At 47.2% G+C, this 25984-nt stretch overlaps 1 protein-coding gene across 3 annotated transcripts; it reads left to right on the top strand.

Annotated features, from left to right (window-relative positions):
• Positions 1-1282: 1282 nt before the first annotated feature.
• Positions 1283-25211, top strand: LOC311111192 (cysteine-rich secretory protein LCCL domain-containing 2-like). 3 transcript variants are annotated; one of them, XM_084153888.1, is made up of 13 exons: positions 1283-1425; positions 3631-4012; positions 13182-13300; positions 15353-15485; positions 17434-17549; positions 18030-18292; positions 18414-18541; positions 18630-18760; positions 18888-18931; positions 19044-19116; positions 20333-20408; positions 21829-21959; positions 23206-25211. In XM_084153888.1, the coding sequence occupies exons 2-13, from the start codon at positions 3737-3739 to the stop codon at positions 23255-23257; spliced, it is 1542 nt and encodes a 513-aa protein (XP_084010014.1). In that variant the 5' UTR covers positions 1283-1425; positions 3631-3736; the 3' UTR covers positions 23258-25211. The 3 variants fall into 3 exon arrangements, with proteins under 3 accessions (XP_084010014.1, XP_084010015.1, XP_084010016.1); XM_084153889.1 differs by lacking the exon at positions 1283-1425 and adding an exon at positions 1860-1926; XM_084153890.1 differs by lacking the exon at positions 1283-1425 and adding an exon at positions 3265-3406.
• Positions 25212-25984: the final 773 nt, after the last annotated feature.

The raw sequence follows: 25984 nt of genomic DNA, 5'->3' as shown, positions 1-25984 counted from the left end.
TGCAAACCTGGTGGCCAACTACAAGAAACGTCTGACCTCTGTGATTGCCAACAAGGGTTTTGCCACCAAGTACTAAGTCATGTTTTGCAGAGGGGTCAAATACTTATTTCCCTCATTAAAATGCAAATCAATTTATAACATTTTTTACATGCATTTTTCTGGATTTTTTTGTTGTTATTCTGTCTCTCACTGTTCAAATAAACCTACCATTAAAATTATAGACTGATAATGTCTTTGTCAGTGGGCAAACATACAAAATCAGCAGGGGATCAAATACTTTTTTCCCCTCACTGTATTTATTTAGCAATTCCATCATAGCGCTTGATGGTTTTTGCGACTGCACTTGAAGAAACTTTCAAAGTTCTTGAAATGTTCCTTATTGACTGACCTTCATGTCTTAAAGTAATGATGGACTGTCGTTTCTCTTTGCTTATTTATGCTGTTCTTGCCATAATATGGACTTGGTCTTTTACCAAATAGGGCTATCTTCTGTATACCTCCCCTACCTTGTCACAACACAACTGATTGGCTCAAATGCATTAAGAAGGAAATAAATTCCACAAATTAACTTTTAAGAAGGCACACCTGTTAATTGAAATGCATTCCAGGTGACTACCTCATGAAGCTGGTTGAGAGAATGCCTAGAGTGTGCAAAGCTGTCATCAAGGCAAAGTGTGGCTATTTGAAGAATCTCAAATATAAAATATATTTTGATTTCTTTAACACTTTTTAGGTTACTACATGATTCCATGTGTGTTATTTCATAGTTTTGACGTCTTCACTATTATTCTACAATGTAAAAATAAAGAAAAATCCTTGAATGACTAGGTGTTCTAAAACTTTTGACCGGTAGTGTATATTATTATCACTATCAAAATAGATCAAATTATAATAATATCGTATGTGGAATTATGAATTATATTTACATGTATCCGACTATAATGATATATAGTCATGCAATAATGATTATGATAGGCTAATGGTAATTATCGATTAACTGTCTTGAAGAAACTCTGGCAACATGTTTGAATTGGAAAAGAAACAGAAAAGTTATACAAAACTCTACTACGCATTTCGATTGCTCTGGTTCGTAGTGAATTACATACTTTGCGTTTTCCTTTCGACATCAATCGTCAGAGCGCAGGATGCTTGCCAAGAACATAGCCTTCTTGAGGAGGGAGTTGGGGGAGTGACTAAAGAAAGAAGAGTTAAGATTTGTTTCCCTCCTCACTCGTTCAGCGGGGTCTCCTCTATATAAAGCACTGAGCTGCCGCTTTAACGTTAGTCAAAAGTTACCAAGTTACTCTGCTCTCTAGGACCGCAGCCAACGAGTACAGCTCCACTTCAGCACCAATTTAGCAAACGGGAAATACTGAACCGACGCAAAAGCTTTTGGATAATTGCCGGATAAGCCAGGTGATTGAGGTAAGCATGTTTTTCTACATTTAATTAGATTTATTCTGCACCATGTAATTCTATGCTTTTGGGTGCCACTGAGTTCAAACAGTTTACAGTGTAAGGAGGAAAGTTTCCCAAAATAATTGAATGTTCAGATTTGATAAGAATATGTTAATGTATTTAAAAAACAAATATTTTCTTTCATCAATGCTGTTGTAAATTAATTAGCCTGTCATGAAACACTAAACATTTCAATATTGTCTTGAACATTGTTATAACACATGCAAGTGCAGTGCTCCGGCCATCATCACTGTCCACATTTCTGCTTCTGTGCTATAATGTCAATCCCAGGTGTCAATTCCTAGAGAGCAATTTAATGAAAACTGCATACAGCCTATATCAACAATATACCTGTTTTGAGTCAGGCTTACCTAGGAGCATGTGTTGTCAACTTGTCCAAGGGGAGCTGTGTTGATGTGTGACACTCCTGGACAGTAGAGGACTGCAGAGCTACTGCAGAGCCAGCAGGTGAGAGTCCTCCAGGCTCCTGTATATGTAGGCAGGGTGGCCAGTGTGTGTGTGTGCCTGTCTGCTCTGTCTGCCACTCAGGTATAACATTCATGAGAATAATGAGAAAGGCCCAGAATAAAGGCTGGTGGAGGTTTGGTGTGAGAAGGTAGGCAGGGAAACAAAGAGAGGGCCAGAGGAGGGGCGTGGTGGGATGGTTGGGCTGCCTCAGGCCGGCCGGCTGGCTCCCATCGCTGGCTGGGGCTGCTTGGCGCTGTGACAATGTGTTGATACAGACAGGCCGTCAGACCTCAAGCCGCCGTTCCAGGCTGAGAGAGAGAGAGAAAGAGAGGAGGAGGAATTGAAGGATGCAGGGAGCAGTGCAATGACTGCTCTCTCTCTCTCGCTTTCCTTCTCTCTCCCTCTCTCTGTGTCTCTCTCTGCCATGCCTTCTCCTGCCGGCTGATTTAGTAGCCCTGCTGTTTGTCTTCTCCTGGCCAATGGGGTGGTGGCTGAGGCTGAGGCTGGGAGCCTGCCCTGTGAGCCCTGTGTGCTGTGGCAAAGGAGGATGAGAACCACACACTACCTCTTATTCATACTAAAATCTTCTGTTTTAGTAAAGAACTCTGCATCTCTGTCTCTCTCCCCCTCTCTCTTTATTTGTCTTTCTCTCCCTCTATCTATTTTCATCTCTCTATCCATCATTCTCTCTCATTAACTAATAACCCTCTCTGCTGTAGTTCTTCCCTACTCCCTCTCTCCCTCTATAGTTTTAGATGGTGATTTTGACGGTCAGCCAGAGGAGGATCAGAGAGAGGTCACAGAAATTATGCTTCTGTGCCCTGGAGCGTGAACCTGACTGATTACTGACTTTCCACCCCTGATTTATATATCACTCTGGAATCCAGGGCCATTAAGGACAATTAATTGCTTGTTTACTGGTAGATCTTATTTCCAGAGGGGCTGAGTAAGACTCTGACAAAATAAGCAATTCATTAACAAAGTTCATTTCCTTATTCGCCAGACCCCAGGTCTAAGTCACTGTGTTGAGCAATCGATGGAAGATTACAATCAGTCATTATTATGGATCTGAAAGGATATCCCCAGTTAATTGCTGTATTTTGATAGAGCTGAAAATAGCTTTGAAAGGATTTGGCTAAGCTGAAGATCAGGTACAATGTGGAGATTAAACTGATGAGCTGTTGTCTGACTACGGCAAGCCTTGTAGAGAGAGAGTGTATCCTTTGATATGGAGTAATACCACTAATTCAATTTCCTCACCAGTGAATGCTACAGTACTGTGGATAATTGTTGCAAAATCTCTCGGGACTCCACCTTGTTCTTGTGGTAATAGTTATGCAACTTGTTCTCAATGTGGTGAGATCTGCTGTGACATCATTTCCCTGAATGATGTGTTGCAACCTGTGAAAATGCCTCAATTGAAATGGATCAATACCTCTAATACACTGTTTCCCATGGCAAAAACCAGAGTTATTTGCAGGTAGTTGCTGAGGTTTCATATTGATGGCCTCATTCACTTCTTTTGGAAGTAGTGAGAGAGTGAGGCAACAGCAATTGACGGAGATGTTTGCTGTCCAATGTTTGGTGCCAGGACTCATGGAGCATGCGCCTCTTGCGTTAGCTCAGTCGTCTGTCTGGCCATGTGCTCTGCTCTGTAACCTGCTTTGTTGGCTGGCCGGCTCACAGTGTGTTTTCTCCCCACAGCATCGTGTCTGCAGTGCTCAGGACCAGAGCTCACACAAGGTTGACCACTGTAGTCTGCCCAGAGCCCTACATACAGACGCCCAGAGACCCGTCCCAGAGACTGGAGATGACTGCTGCCATGCCCTGCTGGCTCTCCGCCCTCACACTCGCCCTCACCCTCCTGGTCCTCTCTGCCAGGGAAGGAGCTGCTCTCTTCCTGCCCGACTCCAATGAGCTGCGGCAGCTACTGAGCCGGTACCAGGATGACCAGAACAGCACCGATAACACAGCGGGCAGTAGGACGCGACGGGCCATCCAGTGGACGGACCGTGGGGAGCTCCTCCAACTGCACAACAAACTGAGGGGAGGAGTCTACCCCACCGCATCCAACATGGAGTACATGGTGAGACACGCCTCCTTCCTGACATGTACATACTGTAGCTTTAGCTATCATCACCCTCACAGATACGCTATCAATACACTGTAAAGAGGGTCACTATTCACACACTACTGTAGAGCAACAACTGCTATTACATGTGGAATACATAGTGAAAGTGACGGGTTGGAGGTTGTTTCACTAGCTGGAGGCACAGAAAGCTAATGAATAGCAGGTGGGTGGCAGGTAGCCTAGCGGTTCGAGCGTTGGGCCAGAAAGCGAAAGGTTGCTAGTTCGAATCCCTGATCTGACAAGGTGAAAAATCCCTAATTGCTCCAGGGTTGCTGTTGATAATGGCAGACCCTGGCTGTGACCCTACTCTCCAAAGGTGTCTCAGGGAGAGTTGGGATATGCAAAAAACACATTTCCAATTCACACGTGTGAAATAGGACAAATATAAGCAATGTATTAATATTAGATAGTACAGAGAGATGGAGGTAAACGTCAGTCTCTGCTACTCAGGCAATACCAAGGTCTTATGTACACTACCGTTCAAAAGTTTGGGGTCACTTAGAAATGTCCTTTTTTTGCCCATTAAAATAACATCAAATTGATTAGAAATACAGTGTAGACATTGTTCATGTTGTAAATGGCTATTGTAGCTGGAAACTGCTGATTTTTAATGGAATATCTACATAGGCATACAGAGGCCCATTATCAGCAACCATCAGTCCTGTGTTCCAATTGCACGTTGTGTTTGCTAATCCTAGTATATCATTTTAAAAGGCTAATTGATCATTAGAAAACCCTTTTGCAATTATGTTAGCACAGCTGAAAACTGTTGTGCTGATTAAAGAAGCAATAAAACTGGCTTTCTTGAGACTAGTTGAGTATCTGGAGCATCAGCAATTTTGGTTTTGATTACAGGCTCAAAATGTCCAGAAACAAATAACTTTATTCTGAAACTCGTCAGTCTATTCTTGTTCTGAGAAATTAAGGCTATTCCATGTGAGTAATTGTCAAGATACTGAAGATCTCGTACAACGCTGTGTACTACTCCCTTCACGGAACAGCGCAAACTGTCTCTAACCAGAATAGAAAGAGGAGTGGGAGGCCCCGGTGCACAACTGAGCAAGAGGACAAATACATTAGTGTCTAGTTTGAGAAACAGACGCCTCACAGGTCCTCAACTGGCAGCTTCATTAAATAGTACCCGCAGAACACCAGTCTCAACGTCAACAGTGAAGAGGCGACTCCGGGATGTTGACCTTATAGGCAGAGTTGCAAAGAAAAAGCCATATCTCAGACTGGCAAATAAAAATAAAATATAAATATGGGCAAAAGAACACAGACACTGGACAGAGGAAGATTGGAAAAAAGTGTTATGGACAGACAAATCGAAGTTTGAGGTGTTCGGATCACAACGAAGAACTTTGTGAGACGCAGACCAAATGAAAAGATGCTGGAGGAGTGCTTGATGCCATCTGTCAAGCATGCTGGAGGCAATGTGATTGTCTGGGGGTGCTTTGATGGTGGTAAAGTGGGAGATTTGTACAGGGTAAAACGGATCTTGAAGAAGGAAGGCTATGACTCCATTTTGCAACGCCATGCCATACCCTGTGGACGGCGCTTGATTGGAGCCAATTTCCTCCTACAACAAGACAATGACCCAAAGCACAGCTCCAAACTATGCAATAACTATTTAGGGAAGAAGCAGTCAGCTGGTATTCTGTCTATAATGGAGTGGCCAGCACAGTTGTCACGGTTTCGGCCGAGGCTGCCTCTCTTCCTTGTTCGGGCAGGCTTCGGCGTTCGTTGTCTCCGGAATACTAGCTGCCACCGTTGCATGTTTCTATGTTTGTTTGCTTTTGTCTGTTTGTTGTGACACCTGTTCTCGTTTAGTGTAATTAGTGTCCTATAAGTTTCTCGTTGTGTTTGTCTAGTGTTGTGTGTGATTGATTTATTTCTGTCGTGTGTTGTGCTTGTAGAATTACTCATTCGCTCGGTTGAGCTTTACTCCACTGTGTTGGAGCGTTTTACGCACCTGTGTAGTGCGCCTTTTGTTTTGTCGCCTTCGTGCGTAGTTTCGCCTTCGGGCAAGTTTGTTCGATTTTTCCTTGTTGGAAATTGCACTAAAGTCTTTTGGACTATACTTCGGTGTCCTGCGCTTGATTCCACCACTACACCCACCTACAGCATTACTGACAAAATCACACACCATCAAGAATGGAATCAGCAGGAGCCGCAGCAGCCCAGGCGACGCTGGAGGACAGGGTCCGTGAACAGAGTGACCAGATCCTGCAGATGGGGTCCGCACTGCAGGAGGTGATCACCACCATCCGAGGCTGGGGGACTCCTCCACCGCCATCCTCTCTGCCAGCACCATCGGCAAGTCAGCCCATTCCCGCTCCGGAACCCAGAGGAGTTCGACTCTCGCTCCCGAGGGCCTACGATGGGACCGCGGCCGGGTGTCAGGGATTCCTTCTCCAGGTGGAGCTTTACCTGGCCACCGTGCACCCGGCGCCCTCGGGACATGAGAGCGTGTCCGCCCTGATCTCCTGCCTTTCCGGGAAGGCGTTGGAATGGGCCAACGCAGAGTGGAGGAGGATCGACGCGGACACCATCACCTACGACGAGTTCTCCCGCCGTATCAGGGCGGTGTTTGACCATCCCCCGGAGGGGAAAGCGGCGGGGGAGCGTCTGGTCTTCCTCCGGCAGGGGAAGAGGAGTGCCCAGGAGTTCGCCTTAGAATTCCGTACTCTAGCGGCGGATGCAGGGTGGAATGAGCGGGCTCTCATCGATCACTACAGATGTAGTCTACGCGAGGACGTCCGTCGGGAGCTGGCCTGTAGGGACACCAGCCTCTCGTTCGACCAGTTGGTCGACATGTCCATCAGGCTGGATAACCTGCTAGCTACCCGCGGACGTTCCGAGGGGGGTCCGTCCATTTCACCCTCCAGCGCCTCCGAGCCGTGCCCCATGGAGCTCGGGGGCGCTGGCACTAGAGAGAGGAGGGGTCGGCTTACGAGGGGGTCCATCTCCTGCACCAACTGTGGTCGGGGAGGACACACCGCGGCTAGGTGCTGGGGATGGCCTCCTAGGGGAGAGGATGACAGGTCCCGCACTGGGGAGTCCTTCCAGGTGAGTAGGCGCCCCACTCACCCAGAGCTCTCTGTTGCACATTTCTGTATACCTGTGCGTTTTCCACAGGTAGCACCTCATTCCCAGCATAAGGCGCTGGTAGATTCAGGCGCGGCTGGGAATTTTGTTGATAAGAAGTTTTGTTTAGCCTTAGGGATTCCCCTTCTCCCTGTTGATGTCCCTTTCCCCGTTCATGCCCTAGATAGCCGTCCGTTGGGTGCGGGCTTGATCAGGGAGGTCACTGCGCCACTTAGGATGTGTGCGCAGGGGGGTCATCAGGAGATGATTCAGCTATTTCTGATCGACTCGCCTGCGTATCCGGTGGTGCTGGGCATGCCCTGGTTGAGTACCCATAACCCATCTATTTCGTGGCAGGAGAGGGCTCTGATGGAGTGGTCTGCCCAGTGTGTGGGTCGATGTTTGGGCGTTTCCGTAGGGGCTACCTCGGTGGAGAGTCCAAACCAGGTGCCCGCATTGCACGTTCCCCCTGAGTATGGGGATTTGGCTATTGCGTTTAGTAAGTCGAGGGCGACGCAGTTGCCGCCCCATAGGCAGGGAGATTGTGCGATAGACCTCCAGGCAGGAGCTGCGCTCCCACGGAGCCATGTGTATCCTCTGTCTCAGGAGGAGAAGAAAGCTATGGAGACTTACATAGACGAATCTCTGAGACAAGGATACATACGGCCTTCCACTTCCCCTGCGTCCTCGAGTTTCTTTTTTGTGAAGAAAAAGGATGGTGGTTTACGCCCGTGCATCGATTACCGTGGTCTCAATCAGATCACGGTGAAGTACAGTTATCCACTCCCACTGATTGCGACCATGACTGAGTCATTGCACGGGGCGCGTTTCTTCACTAAATTAGATCTCAGGAGCGCGTACAACTTGGTGCGCATCAGGGAGGGCGATGAATGGAAGACAGCCTTTAGTACCACCTCGGGCCATTACGAGTATCTTGTCATGCCATACGGGTTGATGAACGCTCCGTCAGTTTTCCAATCATTCGTGGATGAGATCTTCAGGGACATGCAGGGGCAGGGGGTGGTTGTGTACATAGATGACATTCTCGTGTACTCGCCTACCCGAGTCGAGCATGTGGCCCTGGTGCGCAGAGTGTTGCGGAGGCTGGTGGAGCACGACCTGTATGTTAAGGCAGAGAAGTGTCTGTTTTTCCAGGAGTCGGTCTCCTTTTTGGGGTATCAGTTGTCTGCGTCAGGGGTGAAGATGGAGGTAGACCGGGTGTCAGCCGTGCGTAATTGGCAAACACCAACCACTGTGAAGGAGGTGCAGCAGTTTTTGGGGTTTGCGAATTACTACCGGAGGTTTATCCGGGGTTTTGGACAGGTGGCAGCTCCCATCACGTCTCTTTTGAAGGGGGGTCCGGTGCGTCTGCAGTGGTCTGCTGAGGCGGACAGGGCGTTTGGGAGGCTGAAGGACCTGTTTACCTCGGCCCCGGTGCTGGCGCATCCGGATCCCTCTTTGCCATTTCAGGTAGAGGTGGACGCGTCAGAGGCCGGTATAGGAGCCGTGCTTTCACAACGGTCAGGCGCGCCACCTAAACTCCGCCCCTGTGCTTTTTATTCCAAGAAGCTCAGTCCGGCGGAGCGAAACTATGACGTAGGGGACAGGGAGCTGTTAGCCGTGGTACAGGCCCTAAAGGTGTGGAGGCACTGGCTTGAGGGGGCTCAACACCCTTTCCTCATTTTGACGGACCACCGTAACCTGGAGTACATCCGGGCAGCGAGGAGGCTGAACCCTCGCCAGGCAAGATGGAATATGTTTTTGACCCGGTTTACATTTAAGATCACGTACATCCCTGGGTCACAGAACGGTAAGGCAGATGCACTGTCTCGGCGGTATGACACGGAGGAGAGGTCCGTGGAGCCCACTCCCATACTGCCGGAGTCGTGTCTGGTGGCACCGGTAGTGTGGGAGGTCGATGCTGAGCTCGAGCGGGCGTTACGCACCGACCCTAGTCCACCGCAATGCCCGGAGGGTCGGAAGTACGTTCCGCTCGAGGTTCGGGATCGATTGATCTATTGGGCTCACACGTCACCCTCCTCTGGACACCCTGGTATCGGCCGGACAGTGCACTGTCTTAGTGCCAAGTACTGGTGGCCCACGTTGGCAAGGGATGTGAGGGTTTATGTTTCCTCCTGCTCGGTGTGCGCCCAGTGTAAGGCGCCTAGACATCTGCCTAGGGGTAAGTTACTACCCCTGCCCGTTCCACAACGACCATGGTCTCACCTCTCGGTGGATTTCCTTACTGACCTTCCTCCTTCACAGGGGAATACCACTATACTGGTCGTTGTGGACCGGTTTTCTAAGGCCTGTCGTTTGCTCCCCATGCCGGGCCTTCCTACTGCCCTGCAAACTGCCGAAGCACTATTCACCCATGTGTTCCGGCACTACGGGGTACCCGAGGATATTGTGTCTGATCGAGGTCCCCAATTTACCTCCAGGGTCTGGAGAGCCTTTATGGAGCGGTTGGGGGTCTCGGTGAGCCTCACCTCGGGTTACCACCGGGAGAGTAATGGGCAGGTGGAACGCGTGAACCAGGATGTGGGTAGGTTTCTTAGAACATACTGCCAGGACCGGCCGGAGGAGTGGGCAAGGTACGTTCCCTGGGCCGAGATGGCCCAGAATTCCCTACGCCATTCCTCCACTAACCTAACCCCTTTCCAATGTGTGTTAGGTTACCAGCCGGTTCTGGCACCTTGGCAGCAGAGCCAGATCGAGGCTCCTGCGGTGGATGAGTGGGCGCGGCGCTCGGAGGAGACATGGAACGCTGCACACGTCCACCTGCAGCGGGCCCTCCGTCGTCATAAGGCGAGCGCCGATCTCCACCGCAGTGAGGGACCGGTGTACGCACCTGGTGATCGAGTCTGGCTCTCTACCAGAAACCTGCCCCTCCGCCTGCCCTGTCGGAAACTGGGTCGGCGGTTTGTAGGGCCATTTAAAGTCCTGAGAAGGTTGAACGAGGTGTGTTACAAATTACAACTACCTGTTGAATATAAAAGTATTAACCCCTCGTTCCATGTGTCTCTTCTCAGGCCGGTGGTAGCTGGCCCACTCCAAGAAAGTGAGATCAGGGAGACTCCTCCGCCCCCATTGGACATCGAGGGGGCACCGGCGTACTCCGTGAGGTCCATCTTGGATTCGAGACGTCGGATGGGGGGTCTCCAATATCTAGTGGAGTGGGAGGGGTACGGTCCGGAGGAACGGTGCTGGGTGCCGAGGAGAGACATTTTGGACCCGTCTCTCCTGACGGAATTCCATCGTGGGCACCCGACGCACCCTGCTCCGCGTCGTCCCCGAGGCCTGAGTCGGCGCACGTCTGGAGCCGCGCGTCAAGGGGGGGGTACTGTCACGGTTCGGCCGAGGCTGCCTCTCTTCCTTGTTCGGGCAGGCTTCGGCGTTCGTTGTCTCCGGAATACTAGCTGCCACCGTTGCATGTTTCTATGTTCGTTTGCTTTTGTCTGTTTGTTGTGACACCTGTTCTCGTTTAGTGTAATTAGTGTCCTATAAGTTTCTCGTTGTGTTTGTCTAGTGTTGTGTGTGATTGATTTATTTCTGTCGTGTGTTGTGCTTGTAGAATTACTCATTCGCTCGGTTGAGCTTTACTCCACTGTGTTGGAGCGTTTTACGCACCTGTGTAGTGCGCCTTTTGTTTTGTCGCCTTCGTGCGTAGTTTCGCCTTCGGGCAAGTTTGTTCGATTTTTCCTTGTTGGAAATTGCACTAAAGTCTTTTGGACTATACTTCGGTGTCCTGCGCTTGATTCCACCACTACACCCACCTACAGCATTACTGACAACAGTCACCGGATCTCAACCCTATTGAGCTGTTGTGGGAGCAGCTTGACCGTATGGTATGTAAGAAGTGCCCATCAAGCCAATACAACTTGTGGGAGGTGCTTCAGGAAGCATGGGGTGAAATCTCTTCAGGTTACCTCAACAAATTGACAACTAGAATGCCAAAGGTCTGCAAGGCTGTAATTGCTGCAAATGGAGGATTCTTTGACGAAAGCAAAGTTTGAAGGACACAATTATTATTTCAATTATAAATCATTATTTCTAACCTTGTCAATGCCTACATTTCCTATTCATGTTGCTATATTTCCTATTCAAACTCATTTCATGTATATTTTCATGGAAAACAAGGACATTTCTAAGTGACCCCAAACTTTTGAACGGTAGTGTATATGGGTCAGCGATATAATGTAGGTGAGTGTTTATAGGCTCTACTTTTGATGGGAGGGTGTTGGTTTTACTACTGTTAGGTTCTGAACAAACAAAGTAAAAACTCACGGACAACTACAAAAAGCTCAAACCAAGTTTACAGCTGCAAAGACAAAGACATGATTATGTAAGCGCATATATTTATACCCTCCAACTAGGCGGAGTCAACTCCTTGCACATCTAGACAGCAAATACATCTCTGTTGCTTGTCAGGAACTTAATTGGTTCCTCTCACTGGTGTAGTCATGGCCCTGCCTGATGTTAGAACCTTCGTGGACGTGGAAGTATATGTGTGTGAAATAGGACTGTTCCTTCTCACTTCATCTGACCTGACCTCGGGCCGACTTCCTCGCTCCTCCCTAATCCGCAACTGTCCTACCTTATCAGTGACTGAAACCAGACTTTGCCTCCCTCCTTAGGAGCCATAATTTTTAATACTACCATGTTTTGACAGAATGTAAACTTTCTGCACTCCCCCTTGTCTCACTCAGTAACTTTCCCTACATTATACATATAAAGTAATCAATAAGTTCTAGTATGGTAACATGAATAAGTATATTTCTAGCTAGAACCCAACACTACAACAATCTTCTCTCCTGGAAAAGATGAGCTCATGGTGGTCAGCTGCTGGCAGCCTGGAGAGGAGCTGGCTTACTGGGAGGATAATTACACTGACTCTACACTACCTGCTGGGAGCCAGACACTGCAGAGAGGGGTGAATGAGGACAGGGTAGGCCAGCGGAGGACAGAGAGAACGAGGAAGGCCAGAGTGGCCAGTGGAGGAGAAACAGAGTGCTACATGAAGGAGGGATGGATAGAGTGGGAAGGGGACTGTGTAGAAGAGAGCAAGAAAGAGAGAGCACTGAATGTTATTGAGAGGGATAGTGTTTATGGAATGTGGTGACTGGGTAAGTGGGTGTGCTGAGGTTAAGGTTAATATAGTTTAGATGGACAGACTCGGGGGGGATTGTGGTTTATGTAGTACAGATGTAGTACTGACAGTGTGGTGTCTTGTCTGTGTGACTGTGGTGTGGTCTGGCGAGAGAGGAAGGGACATGAAGTCTCCCTCTGCCCTGCTCTTCTGTTCTCTGCCAGGCCTCAGCCAACAAGCCTGGATCTGAGGACAGGACTGGGGGTATAGCTGAGCTGGCATAGTCATGGGCATGTATATGTATGTGTGTGTATTTGTATGTATGGTGGTGGTGACCACCAAGTGCCTGGAAATGTACTGAGGATAGAAACTGTGAGGTGCCACACTGTACCAGTCCTCTCCTCCCCCTCCTCCCCCATATCCTAGTGGTGAGAGTGGTGGCAGAGATGAGGTGCATCCCTCCTTTCCACCCTCTTTTCCACAGGTAGAGAGAGAAACCCGCTCAGGAAATATGCCTAATTCAGCTGTGATTGCTGGGGATTTGTAGTGGAGCGGGGCCAGGCACTGCTCCACTCAGATGTCCTGGGCTAAAGCTAATGTTTTACTTGTATCCAGCTCAATTTCAGCTCCCTGGGAAGGAAGAGGGGGAGCAGAGGCCTAAAAAGGTAGCTAGCGGTTAGGTAGGTAGCTATGAGGAGACAAGAGGAGCATTATTATACTGAGGGGATCTACCTGGGGGCCTGATATTAAAGCAGCTGGGCTAAGTCTAGCTGTGGTGATGGTCACAGATAAAGGTTGTTTTGATGGGTCTGTCGCAGTGTTCACTGATCATATGTTGTAGTGTGTCACAGGAGTGTGGACCCCTTTGCTGTACTGTACTGCTGTACTGAAAGGTGTGAGTTATAGTGTTACAACATTGTTCTAACAGTGTTATTTGTCTGTTTCCAGGTCTGGGATGATGAGCTGGAGAGGTCAGCCACTCACTGGGCAGAGGAATGCCAGTGGGAACATGGACCTAAGGACCTGCTCATGTCAATCGGTCAGAACCTCGCTGTTCACTGGGGCAGGTAAGACAATATGAGACACATGCATGTACACGTCACACACACACACACACACACACACACACACACACACACACACACACACACACACACACACACACACACACACACACTTTGTGCTTTGTGCTGTCTGCTACTGAGTCTATGTGAGTCTGTAGTGTGGCTGTTGTGAGTGAATGTACACTGAGTGTACAAAACATTATGAACACCTGCTCTTTCCATGACAGACTGACCAGGTGAATCCAGGTGAAAGCTCTGATTCCTAATTGATGTCACATGTTAAATCCACTTCAATCAGTGTAGCTGAAGGGGAGAAGACAGGTTAAAGAAGGATTTGTATGCCTTGAGACAGTTGAGACATAGATTGTGTATGTGTGCTATTCAGAGGGTGAATTGGCAAGACAAAATATTTAAGTGCCTTTGAACAGGGTATGATAGTAGGAGCCAGACGTAACAGTTTGTGGCAACAACTGCATCACTGCTGGGTTTTTCATGCTCAACAGTTTCAACAGTGTGTATCAAGAATGGTCCACCACCCAAAGGACATCCAGCCAACGTTTGGATGCATACAGGAGGGTGGCTCTCACTCAGCCCAGTCCAAGCTCTTCTCTGTCCTGGCACCCTAATGGTGAAACCAGCTTTCCCCTGAAGCTAGGACAGCAGAGTCCCTGCCCATCTTCCAAAAACATCTGAAACCCTACCTCTTCAAACAGTGTCTTAAATAATCCTACCCCCCCCCCCTATTCTAGCTCTGACTCCACTGATAACTACGTTATTGAGGAAAAATGTACTTTCTATGCCTGTGATATGTGATTGTCCCACCTAGCTATCTTAATATGAATGCACTGTAAGTCGCTCTGGATAAGAGCGTCTGCTAAATGACTAAAATGTCAAATGTTAAAACATGGGCCAGCATCCTTGTGGAACGCTTTCTACACCTTGTAGAATCCATGCCACGACAAATTGAGGCTGTTCTGAGGGCAAAAGGTTGGGGTGGGGGGAGTGCAACTCATTATTAGGAAGGTGTTCTTAATGTTTGGTATACTCAGTGTAGGTATTTGTGCTGTGTGTGTGTTCAGAGCATTGCTGAGAGTGGGTGTCACGACTTCCGCCGAGGCTGCCTCCCCTCCTTGTTTTGGCGTTCGTCGTCACCGGCTTACTAGCTACTGCCGCTCCCATTCTCATCACTCCACTTGTCTTGTCTTGTCAATCACACACCTGGTGCTCATCCCCTAATTAGTCTGTGCATAAGTGTTCCCTCTGCCCCCTTGTCTTTGTGAGTGATTGTTCTATGTGGGAGGAGAGTAGCTCGGTTGAGATACTCTCTCATTTAATTTGCCAGGGTTGATTTTCCCCTGTGTCATTACATTTATTGTATTTTCTGAGATTGTGTTTGGTCAGGAAGGATTGTTTCCCCTGTACCTGTTTCGATTGCAGTTGTAGGCGCATTGTATGTCTGGAAGGAATAAATTCTGCACCCGGTTATTTTCTGCGCCTGACTCTGTCCATCATTCACCACAGTGGGGCTCTTTGTGTATGACAGTGGAGGGCTCCCTCAGCAGGTGCCATTCCATGAATCCACTCGCTCGTGTTCTCACAACCCCCCTCCCTCTCTCCATCTCTCCCCCTCTCCCTTTCTCTCTCTTCTGATGCCAGCACCGGCTAGGGCTGTTTTTCTCCCTCTCTGCTGCCAGTTTGTAGTCTCAGCACATTTCAATACCGTAGAAAGAGATGTTTACAATAAAGGGCCATAATTGATTCGTCAGGCTGTGGAGCCCTGTTTAGTTTTTGTAATTTTTTCTCAGCATGTCTCGAGTTCCCCAGTGTTGGAGGGAAACAGACTGAGTGTATCTGTGTGTCTGCTGGGTCAGAACCGGACTAATCAGTGGAGGCCAGAGGGGAGCCTGAGGGGAGGCTGGTGCAGTGCGTCTCAAGCCCAGCCAAAGCACCTGTCAGCCCCCTCAGATATTCCCCATGTGGCCCTGGCAGCTGGAGGTCCTCCTGTATGAGCTCTCTGTGCTGCTGAGGCTGATGCTGCTCCCTCTGTGTCTGCAGGTACCGCTCCCCAGCCAACCACGTCCAGGCCTGGTATGATGAGGTGAAGGACTACACCTACCCCTACCAACATGAGTGCAACCCCTGGTGTCCCGACCGCTGCTCAGGGCCTATGTGCACCCACTACACCCAGGTGAGTCATGGCTGGGGGAGAGTCATAGCTGGGGGAGAGTCATGGCTGGGGGATCTGAATTTGGAGCTTTGAGTTCATGAGTACTTCCCTCAACAGTTCCTCCATGAACAGCAAACCACATTTGGATCTAATTCCATATTAAATTGTATTTCTACAGGTTTCCTTTGAACTAATGTAGATGATCTGTGTATGAGCCTGTGCAGTGTTCAAGGTCACATGTTTCCTCCCTACCATCAGTATCTAATGGACAACACGTGACTTCTAAAGGTGATGCTGCTGCAGGTATTCAGGTCCTGTGTAAAAACAACATGTGGCCTGCAGCCTCTTCAATGGGTGTCCATTAACTAAAAACAGTGTGGACCACATGGGGGCGCAGTAGTGTAGTGACAGGGAGAAGTTATGTGCTGCCTCAGGACCATTAAACCATCACAGTAGAGAGGGTGAAACAAAGGGGAAGAAAGAGGGATAAACAGAGGGGAAGAGAGGGACAAGATGGGGATGAAGAGGGAGAATTGGCTTCCTCTCCCCATAGACTTTACTTTGTAGCTGGGATGGGTTTGTGAAAACAGCCTGACCCGTCCTCCTGCATCTGCGTACTTCACACGGGAAACCAGGTCACTAGCATCTGGAAACACTTCCCAGACACACCAATCATCTCTGTGTTTGACCTGGATTCCTTTGAAGATGCAGGAATGCGGGGAACAATGCCATGTCTGAACACCCTCTCCTTGTTTCTGCCTTTTATTTCCTAGGAATGCTAGCGTAGCGTAGCATAGTTGGGGTCCAATCCCTACCATAACACTGCTAAGCTAGGTTATGCTAGCCCCTCTGGGTCAGTATCTTCACAGTCTCTCTCTGGGATGACACAGAGCTTTACCACAGGCTCCAGCCCTCATCATCACATCTCTGTGTATGCTGTAGTGGTGTAGCAGTGTGGTGTCTATGCTGAGTCATTGTCTCTAAGTCAATACTGCCTGTGGCCTCTCACTGGCCCAGGAAAGGGAAACACATTCCTGAAAGAAAGGGGGGGTTGGGGGGGGGGGGGGGGTGAGAGTCAGAGAGAGAGAGAAAGAGAGAGGGGTACAGTGGGAAAGAGTGGTAGTGGAGTCATGGAACAAGCTCTCAGTAGTAGGACTGCCTGGGTCTCAAATCCGTAGGAGCTGCCTGTAGCTTTACATTTAAGTTGTTTTTTTCTTCGACTTTGTATTACTGTAATACTTGTTATTTTTTTACTTTTGCATTTGGCATTTGATTCTTCATTGATACTGTTATTGTACTGTTGAGGAGAGTTAGCAAGCAAGCATTTCACTGTACCGTGTGCACGTGACCAAAAAACGTTGATTTGATTTGATTTAACAACCTCTCCATATTGACAGAGGAAGTGGGCCTGTCCAGAGTTCTCTTTATTCGCTCCGAGCCACTGCCAGTATAATGTCTTTACCTGACTAAACTGGATCATGAGAATGATCACAGAATGTCGCAGGAAACAAACTGTGGTCACACTCGACGTCTATCTCCTTCCTCTGACTGGGGCCGAATGAAAGAGCAGCCTCTTCTAAGGGCCCTTGTGGCCCCATCAATCTATCTGCCTCCAGCACCCCAGCATGGGAGCCACTTCCTGTGGCAGGAATGAGGGATCTATGAGGGGCGAGAGAGATGAGTGAGAAAAGAGAGAAAAAGAGAGAGAGAGGTCTACAGTAACATGGTGCTTCCTACTAATGTGTCTGTGAGGCTCTTTCTCAGACCTCCATAGCCACCCATGACAGGCCCTTTCAAAGGCTGCAGGGCTCCAAATCATTTTAGCTAGTAGAGTTGTCTGCAATGTTATGTGGAGCTGAGGAACTGTATCAGTGGAGATGGACGTGTGGTCACAGAAAGATCAACAAGTTAGCAATGCGAATGTCCTTTTATAATAACAATGTTAATGGAAGTGTTGACTTATTTGCAGCTGGTCTGGGCCACCACTACTCGTGTGGGGTGTGCAGTGCACGTGTGTCCCAGGATGAACGTGTGGGGGGAGATCTGGGAGAACGCTGTTTACCTCGTCTGTAACTACTCCCCCAAGTAAGACCAACTCGCTAACGCTACTCTCCACCACTCATTCACACATCACGTCTCCTGTGTTCTATTTTACATACTTCTTACCACCATGGGGTGTTTATCCAATACCAAATGTTTTTGAGGGCACATGTAAGGATATTAATGTGTCTGTCTAATTGTACAGTTAAAGTGTCTGTCTAAGAAGTATTTCATGACACATTGAGGCCATGCCGAAATTCCAGCAGAAGTTCGAGTAGAAAAATAAGAAAGGAAGGGGAAAGAAAAACAGGTCCTAAGCAGACTCTGTTCCAGACAGACCTAATTTAATTTCCAGAGGGACAGCGGGATTGTTTTCATTATCCAGCTGGACTCAGGGTTTTAAGAATGTGTGATAATGTGCAAAGGGCACGTGAATAATTATAAAGCCATGTGCCCGGTGACGGCTGAGTGCTGATTAGTTTTCAGCCAGTCATCCTGACAACTGTGCTCCTTCCTGTTCCCCAGGGGAAACTGGATCGGAGAGGCCCCTTACCAACATGGCCGCCCATGCTCCCAGTGCCCTCCTAGCTACGGAGGAAGCTGCAGGGACAACCTCTGCTTCAAGGGAGACTCCCAGCGTTCTGAGACTGAGGACATGAACGAGGTGGAGAAAGCTCAGATTCCTATGTCACCCCGCACCACCGCCAAGCCTGTCCCCAGACCCAAACCCAAGCCTGCTGCTCCCAAGAAGCCCTCCACTCCCAAGGCTCCCACCAGCACTTTCCTGGGTGAGTTTGACTAGTGGGAATTGTGGTTGGGGGCTTTCAGAGTTGACTGTTTGAATGTACTGTATGGGAAGGAATGCTACTGAGATCCCTAATTGTCCAGTAATTGATTTGTCTCCCATAGCTCAAAACATCAAGTGTGAGACCAAAATGCGAGACAAGTGCAAGGGAGCAGCCTGCAACAGATTCAACTGCCCTGCTAACTGCCAGAACAAGAAGGGGAAAGTGTGGGGGACGCTCTTCTATGATGTGGTGAGTCTCACACTGAGGTTCAACATTTAACACTATACATTTTGAATGCCTAAATGTGTTTCTGATGATTATTTTTCTATTTTTCCAGCAATCAAGTATCTGTCGTGCTGCTATGCACTACGGCATCATTAATAACAATGGTGGTCTGGTGGACACTACAAGGAAAGACAAGTTTCCATTCTTCGTCAAGGCAACAAAGAACGGCATTGAGTCATTCAGGTAGATATTTCTGGTAGTCTTGATTCTCTGTCATCATTCTGCCTGCTATGCTCATTTATGTTTTGTGAAATTAATGATATACTGAAATGTAATGGTCTTCTAATGCCTGGCTTTGATCTCTTGACAGTAAATACAAAGCCGGCAATGCATTTGTGGTGGCCAAAGTGGAAAGTAAGTCAAACTGTGTTTTTCCAGAATAAGTGGAGCACACCCTTGTTTTTAGCTTCTTCACCTGATGACTTTTGCAGCTGTTGATGGTGTATGTCTCCTCTCTGTGCCACAGGACAGTCAGTGGACTGCTATGCCACCATGGTGGAGATCTGCCCCTTCAAGAAGCCCTACTCCAACTGCCCAAGGTGGCTAGCTCCTCTCCCCCCACAATGTTTCACACGCACAACAGGCAGTGATGACTTGGGAATAATTAGTCAGATTCCTGCTCTGGGCCAAATGTTTTAAACCTCCATTACAATACCACTGGAATCTCCTAAACATGCAGACTCTGCTAGAAGCAGATGTGGAAAAAGTACTTGAGTAAAAGTAAAGATACCTTAATAGAAAATGACTCAAGTAAAAGTGAAAGTCACCCAGTAAAATACTACTTGAGTAAAAGTCTAAAAGTATTTGGTTTTAAATATACTTAAGTATTACATTTACATTTACGTCATTTAGCAGTTGCTCTTATCCAGAGCGACTTACAAATTGGTGCATTCAGCTTATGATAGCCAGTGGGACAACCACTTATTTATTTGTATTTGTTTAATGGGGAGGGGGGATAGAAGGATAACTTTTATACTATTCCAGGTATTCCTTAAAGAGGTAGGGTTTCGAGTGTCTCCGGAAAGTGGTCAGTGACTCCGCTGTCCTGGCGTCGTGGGGGAGCTTGTTCCACCATTGGGGTGCCAGAGCAGCGAATAGTTTTGAAAGTATCAAAAGTAAATGTAATTGCTAAAATATACTTAAGTATCAAAAGTAAAAGTATCAATCATTTCTAATTCCTTATATAAAGCAAACCAGACGGCACCATTTTCTTGTTTTTTTAATTTACGGATAGCCAGGGGCATGCTCCATCACTTAGACATCAGTTACAAATGAAGCATGTGTTTAGTGAGTCTGCCAGATCAGAGGCAGAAGGGATGACCAGGGATGTTCTCTTGATTTGTGTGTGAATTAGACAATTTTCCTGTTCTGCTAAGCATTCAAAATGAAACAAGTACTTTTGGGTGTGAGGGAAAATGTCTGGAGTAAAAAGTACATTATTTTCTTTAGGAATGTAGTGAAGTAAAAGTTGCCAAAAATATAAATAGTAAAGTAAAGTACAGATACACAAAAAAAATACTTATGTAGTATTTTCAAGTATTTTTACTTTACACTACTGGCTAGAAGAAAGCATCAGTCTTTCCTCTGTTCTACAGAAGTTCTACAGAAAATGTGTCAGGGTTATTCATAACATGACATACATTACATTTAGCTAAATGGCAAATTCTTGCATAAATTCCTGCGTTTAAACCATGGGTCTGCCCATTCAATTGTATTTCTCAATAATAATGCATTCTCAATGTGTCTCTTCCTCAGAGTGTTCTGTCCGGCCAACTGCAAGAACGAGCCATCCTACTGGGCCCCAGTGGTTGGGAACAGCTTCTACACAGATGTAAGTACTGGACCTAGTCACTGGGTATACCAGAATGGCCTCACCATGCCTGTCCTGTCCTCCTGACCATGCTGAAAGCCTGAGAGGTCATACTGACAGAGGTCAACCAGTTCGTCCCCACTGGGCCTGCCAGACAGATACACCTCAGTGTGTCTGCTCCCCAGAGAACTATATCTGACTGGAACACTGACCTGATTTATGTTGGACAGCAGATGAGTGCGGTCTAGCCCCGTCGAGCACTTAAGAGACTGTGGCCTGAGGCGACCACGAGCTTCTGAATAGCAGTGTGAACACAGTCGGAATGGGAGCATTGGTGATGCAGGCCTGGTAACGGTCGGTAATAATGTCTCTCCCAGTGCTGGGTTCGACCATACACAGCTGCTCAGCCCTGGCTGACTGGCTGATTCATAACTGGCCCAGAGATTGCATGCCTGAGGCCTGCGGTCGGAGGCATGGTGCTGTGTCAGGAGAGGGCTTTAGGACCAGTCTCAGAGAGGGAGGAGCAGTGGGACACACCTCTGTTATTGTCACATCACCTCTGTCACTCCCTAATGACCTCAGGGCAAATCTCAAATGGTACACTATACTCCATACAGTGTGCTACCTTGACCAGAGACACATACGGCTCTAGTGACAAGGAGTGCACTATATAGAGAATAAGATGCCATTGGAGACACGGCATCTGTCATTCTAAAATCACCTCTGGCCTAAGTTGCAAGTTGCATGTATAAGCTGATGTGAGACTGCAGTGGATGAAATGAGTGAAACAAATAACTATGCTGCCCTGGGGACCATTTTTTTAAAGGGCAAAGCCTGATTCTGACACTTAAACACTCACAGTGCCAACACGCAGCAAAACACAGGAGAAGGAGAAGTACAGGTCTATATTGACATGACAGAAGTCCCCAGACACCAGACCGGTTCACCAGACACCAGACACCAGGGAATGTGGCCTGTGTTGGGCTAGACTAGTGTGATGGAGTATGATGAATGAGCCTTCCAGGTTAGTGATAAGGACCCAGGGTCTGACACACGCTGGAGCCAGACTCAATGCCTCAGACTGGGGGACAGGAGGCACCATGCCCTGCCTCAGAACCATGTGTGGCGTGAACAGCTCTCTACTGCTGTCTGTCATCTGTAATCCAGAGTGGGGCAGTGGTTTACATCCTGATAACGATGTGCCTGGCTTCGCCCTTGCTAATGTCATGCATGTGTACATGTACATGATTTGTACATATTGAATGCTCTGGAAACTGATACATTGACTGTATTTGGTGTGGCTCAGTACACTGTATGTGCCTGTACTGTACCTAATAACAGAAGCATTACTGATATAGTGAAATTGAATAATCCTGATTGCTGTATCTGATATCATGAGAGGTACAATGAACCCTCTCTTCTTATCCCCCCTCTCCCTCAGAGCTCCAGTATCTGCCGAGCAGCCATCCATGCTGGGGTGATCCAAGCCGGTGGGGGCTACGTGGACGTCCTGGCCCTGGATAAGAAGAAGAGCTACGTTGGCGTCCTGAAGAACGGCATCCAGTCAGAGAGGTGGGTGCCTGCTCTACCCTCCTCTTCCCCTGTACAATACCCCTCCCTGCCCTCTCCCTACCCTCCCCTCGCCCACCCCTCCCCTGTCAGGCATTAGCCAGGCCCAGAGATCTAGGGCTCAAGAACGGATGCCATTGCCGCCAAGTCCATGTTTGGCACGCAGGGGTGCAAGACTAATGGTGTGGTTTGGTGTACGGACGGCCCACACATGAACTCTTTGCTTACTTTACCCCGACATTCAATGGAGTGTGCAAAGTGCTGCATGGCCAAATTCAGCTGAGCTAGAGTACAGTGAAATTTAATGCTGAAATCAAGAGCCCCCTCACTGGGAGCCTCACCTTAACCTTAGTGTGAGTGAGTGAGGACATGGGCTGTCAGTAACAGGGCACAGAGAACAGTATGGTATTACAACCATGGCCATCAACAGTCATCCCCTGATGTGATAGAGACTGACCCAGAGGTTGACTTCTGTCCAAGTGATGACCCAACTGTTAGGAAGTGGGGGGTACATGTTGCTGGCTGGGTGAACAGGCCTTTATTAAGGAGGAAATAATCACAGCCTATCCATTTACCCGGGGATGGAAAAGCTGTCGGCGGCTGACTCAGTGGTTCCCTATGCAGATAATTGCAGCCAATCTGATGCCAATGGGATGGGCATCATCCTGACATTACTGAGCATGGCAGGTCTTCAAGGCCTCTCCACTAATGAATTAATAACAAAGCCATCAGGCCCAGCACAAGATTCAATAGTGGTTGTTGGAAAGGTCAGTCAGTCACTATAACAGCATGGTTAACAATGAGCCAGTGTTGGGGGATTGGAAGTGATGCAGACAATTACATTGATAGAAGTTACAATCTATCTGCAATATTAAGCTGATCCACCCCCACCCCCCCCCAAAAAAAAAAAAAATTACAATAAAAATAACATTAAAAAAACAAAAAAAACAATGAGCCAGTGTTTGAGTCATGTTTCCAGATACGTCCACCGTGATTACTCTACTCTTACTGTAGAATGTCATGAGCAACAGGCTGACTTGAATTGGAGCCACACGCGAACAATGAAAAAAAATAAAATTGGGTCCACAAAACAACTGACTGACTTGACAGCAATATGGTTTCTATTCTCTTCGTTTTCCTTAGATTTATGTCACTTTGTCTTAGTAAAGAGATGAAAGGATGCTGGTTAACTGTTTGAGTTCATGAATGAATGCTCAAGGTAACCGTCTCTCTCACTTCTCTTTTGCAGTAAAAGCAATCCAGAGGGTGGCTCGTTCCGTGTCTTTGCTGTGAGGGAGTGAATATCCTCCATCTCAGGGCCTCCCACTCATTGGTTCAGGGACTAACAAGGTCCCCCATCTGCTCTCAAGGGGCAGGAAGTGCCCACAGGTTCGATGCCATGGCAACCTCCTCCCATCTGTCTCTGTTCCCCACCCTGGGAGGAAGCAGAACTTCCCATTGGACCTACAGACACTTCTCCCTCTTAGCTAATAAACAGTAGCTAACTGCTCAAAGTCGGTGGCTAACATCACAAAGGACCCTTCTGTCTTCTCCTACCCTTCTCACCTTTAAACTCCAGATGTGGATATATTTGTAAGATACACAAGCAGTAAATGCAAAATGATGTGTAACATCAAAGCCCTATCGAACAGCTGGTGCTGGATCTCTGTGTCTTGACATGTAGTTAGTTTTCAAATCAAATATGTAATATTTGTTTATATTTTATGTTCTTAATACAAAAGTGAATCATTGGTCTCCATACACAGGAATGTATATTGATCACTGTATCAAATCATTCTGTACAGATTTAATTACTTTTTTAATTTTTCTTAAATGGGTGTATATTGACAGTTTTATATGTGTTCATAAAGTATTTTGTAGCTTGTCTCCGCTTTCCTAACCCATTTATGCTTTCATCCTGGTCTTTACCTTTGTGGCGGATAGGCCATGGTGCTTGAGTTAGGAGAGGATCTGTGTTTGACATGCTGGACGAGCTCACAGTGGACAGACAGAGACAGACAGACAGACTTAGGGGTTGCGTAGGAAGGGAAGAGGAATGGGGGAGGAGGGAGGAGGGGAAGGCATACCTCCAAGGAAAAGAAACCTTTCCTGAATACAGCTGGTACGCCTTCCAGTGTCAATAATGTGCAGACGATCTGGTAAAGGTGCAAAAACATCGTAGCAATATTCTGTCCACTGTGAGCTCAGGAAGGCAATGGGTGGATGTGTGGGCAGGGCTTTCAAAATGGTGGCAGTTCTGACTCCATCCAAGGACATTCACAGATGAACGATGTTCTTGTTTGAAAAATGATTCTGTATTTATAATAGCTCACTGCTTTATTACCCTCTTTCCTCTCTTGATGCCATGTGTTTTGATTGAATAAGAGAAATACTCTATGATAGATTGAATTTGTCCCCACTTAAGACAGTTGAATGTTGTAGGTTTTGTAGAAAGGTGTGCCAAGTTTTCCTATCAGCAGGCTTAGCTTCAGTTAGGATTCATGATTCAGTTAGGGAATGATTTGTAAAATACACAGAGGATGCAGAACATGGATCTGTTTAAACCACTCATACCCAGGGATATAATAAATAGTTACTTATCCAGAAGGAAGGCACACAGAGGCAGGGACAGAGGCAGAGGCAAGCTTCAGCTGGGGAATATCGTCTTAACTGCTGAGGCTTTGTCGTGAGAGGAGAGTAAAACTATGTAAATTGATGCTGGAGGTTTTGGGTCTCCTAAAGAAGGACATTAGGTATCCTCCTATCTATCTATCTATCTCTATCTCTATCTCTATCTCTATCTCTCTCTCTCTCTCTCTCTCTCTCTCTCTCTCTCTCTCTCTCTCTCTCTCTCTCTCTCTCTCTCTCTCTCTCTCTCTCTCTCTCTCTCTCTCTCTCTCTCTCTCTATCTAATCTCTAGACAGGACAGCAGTGCAGCCTTTCTCTCTTTGTCTTAGTTTTCAACTTTCTACGTTTTTCTAGGCTACCTCAGTCTTGTCGCTGCGCTAGGTTTATAGAACTTGGGAAATCTTAAAGGAAATGTTAATGGTTTGTACAGCTTTGGAAAGGGAGTGTAAATACTTTGATTTGTCTTTTCTGAACTGTTCTCTATGCTGTTAAGGTATCTTTGAAAATTATATGTGGTGTGTTATTTTTGTTTGTTTGTCTAATTTGTATGGTGTTTATAGGCATTGGATGGAGTTTTGTATTTTTTATGCACAATTTGAAAATAATTAAAGTTGGAAATAGTTTGAATTTCTTTTGTACACTGGGTATAGTAGATACAATAGGTACACTTTCCTAGGTAGTAGGAACATGTTCATAAAGCAATTGAGCATAAATACTTATTTCTCAGCAATCCAAATACAGCAACATATCTTGTCCAGCAACACAGCTTGAGCCAGGTCACATGACTGGAGCAGTCAGGTGACATGACAGGCATGCTGAGGTCCATAGCAGGCATGAATGGAATAGAGACCTAGGCCACCCAGGCTCATTATCTTTGGAACAACTTCACTGACCACAGACACGATCTGAACTGGCCTTGGTCTGCCTCTGGTGGGTACAGACATGCAGGAATGGGGTGGAACAGATTCCCACTCAGTTAAAACAATCACTTATCCTTAGGAAACACAGAGATGGTATGCTGATACTGTAGGCCTGCAGATTTGAGTTGGCACAATAATGACACCAGTATGCTACTCAATAGATGTAAAATAATCATGTTAGACACTTCATCAGGGTCTCTTGCTCTTTGTACTTTGCAGCTTTCCACATTGAGAACAGACAAATGGAGACGCATTGGAAATAAGGACTCATGAACCATTGGAAGAATGTCTAAGTTTGAGATACTCACTTTAAGCAGTGGTAAGTTCTGATTCTGTCATTTAGAAAGACATACAGTAGTAAGGCCATATGGTGTTACTTCAGCACACAAACCCAGGCTGGGCCTTTGTTATTGACCTGATGTTGAGAGTAGTGAGCCATCCAACACTGGCAAGAGGCTGTGTTTAATCACTGGGCCTGCC

This window comes from Coregonus lavaretus (assembly GCF_964263955.1).
Source record: "Coregonus lavaretus genome assembly, chromosome: 37".
NCBI classification, from domain to species: Eukaryota; Metazoa; Chordata; class Actinopteri; order Salmoniformes; family Salmonidae; genus Coregonus; species Coregonus lavaretus.
The sequence above is the reverse complement of the archived record's forward strand: the minus strand, read 5'-3'. Positions and strand labels throughout refer to the sequence as shown.

What these genes read in the sequence shown, in the direction of transcription:
- LOC311111192 (XM_084153890.1), top strand. Translation starts at nt 3,336, where the DNA reads ATGCCTCAATTGAAATGGATCAATACCTCTAATACACTGTTTCCCATG. An exon ending in AAAACCAGAGTTATTTGCAG is followed by an intron (nt 3,407 to 3,630) that starts GTAGTTGCTGAG and finishes TTCTCCCCACAG; the next exon opens with CATCGTGTCTGCAGTGCTCA. An exon ending in GGACGCTCTTCTATGATGTG is followed by an intron (nt 18,542 to 18,629) that starts GTGAGTCTCACA and finishes CTATTTTTCCAG; the next exon opens with CAATCAAGTATCTGTCGTGC.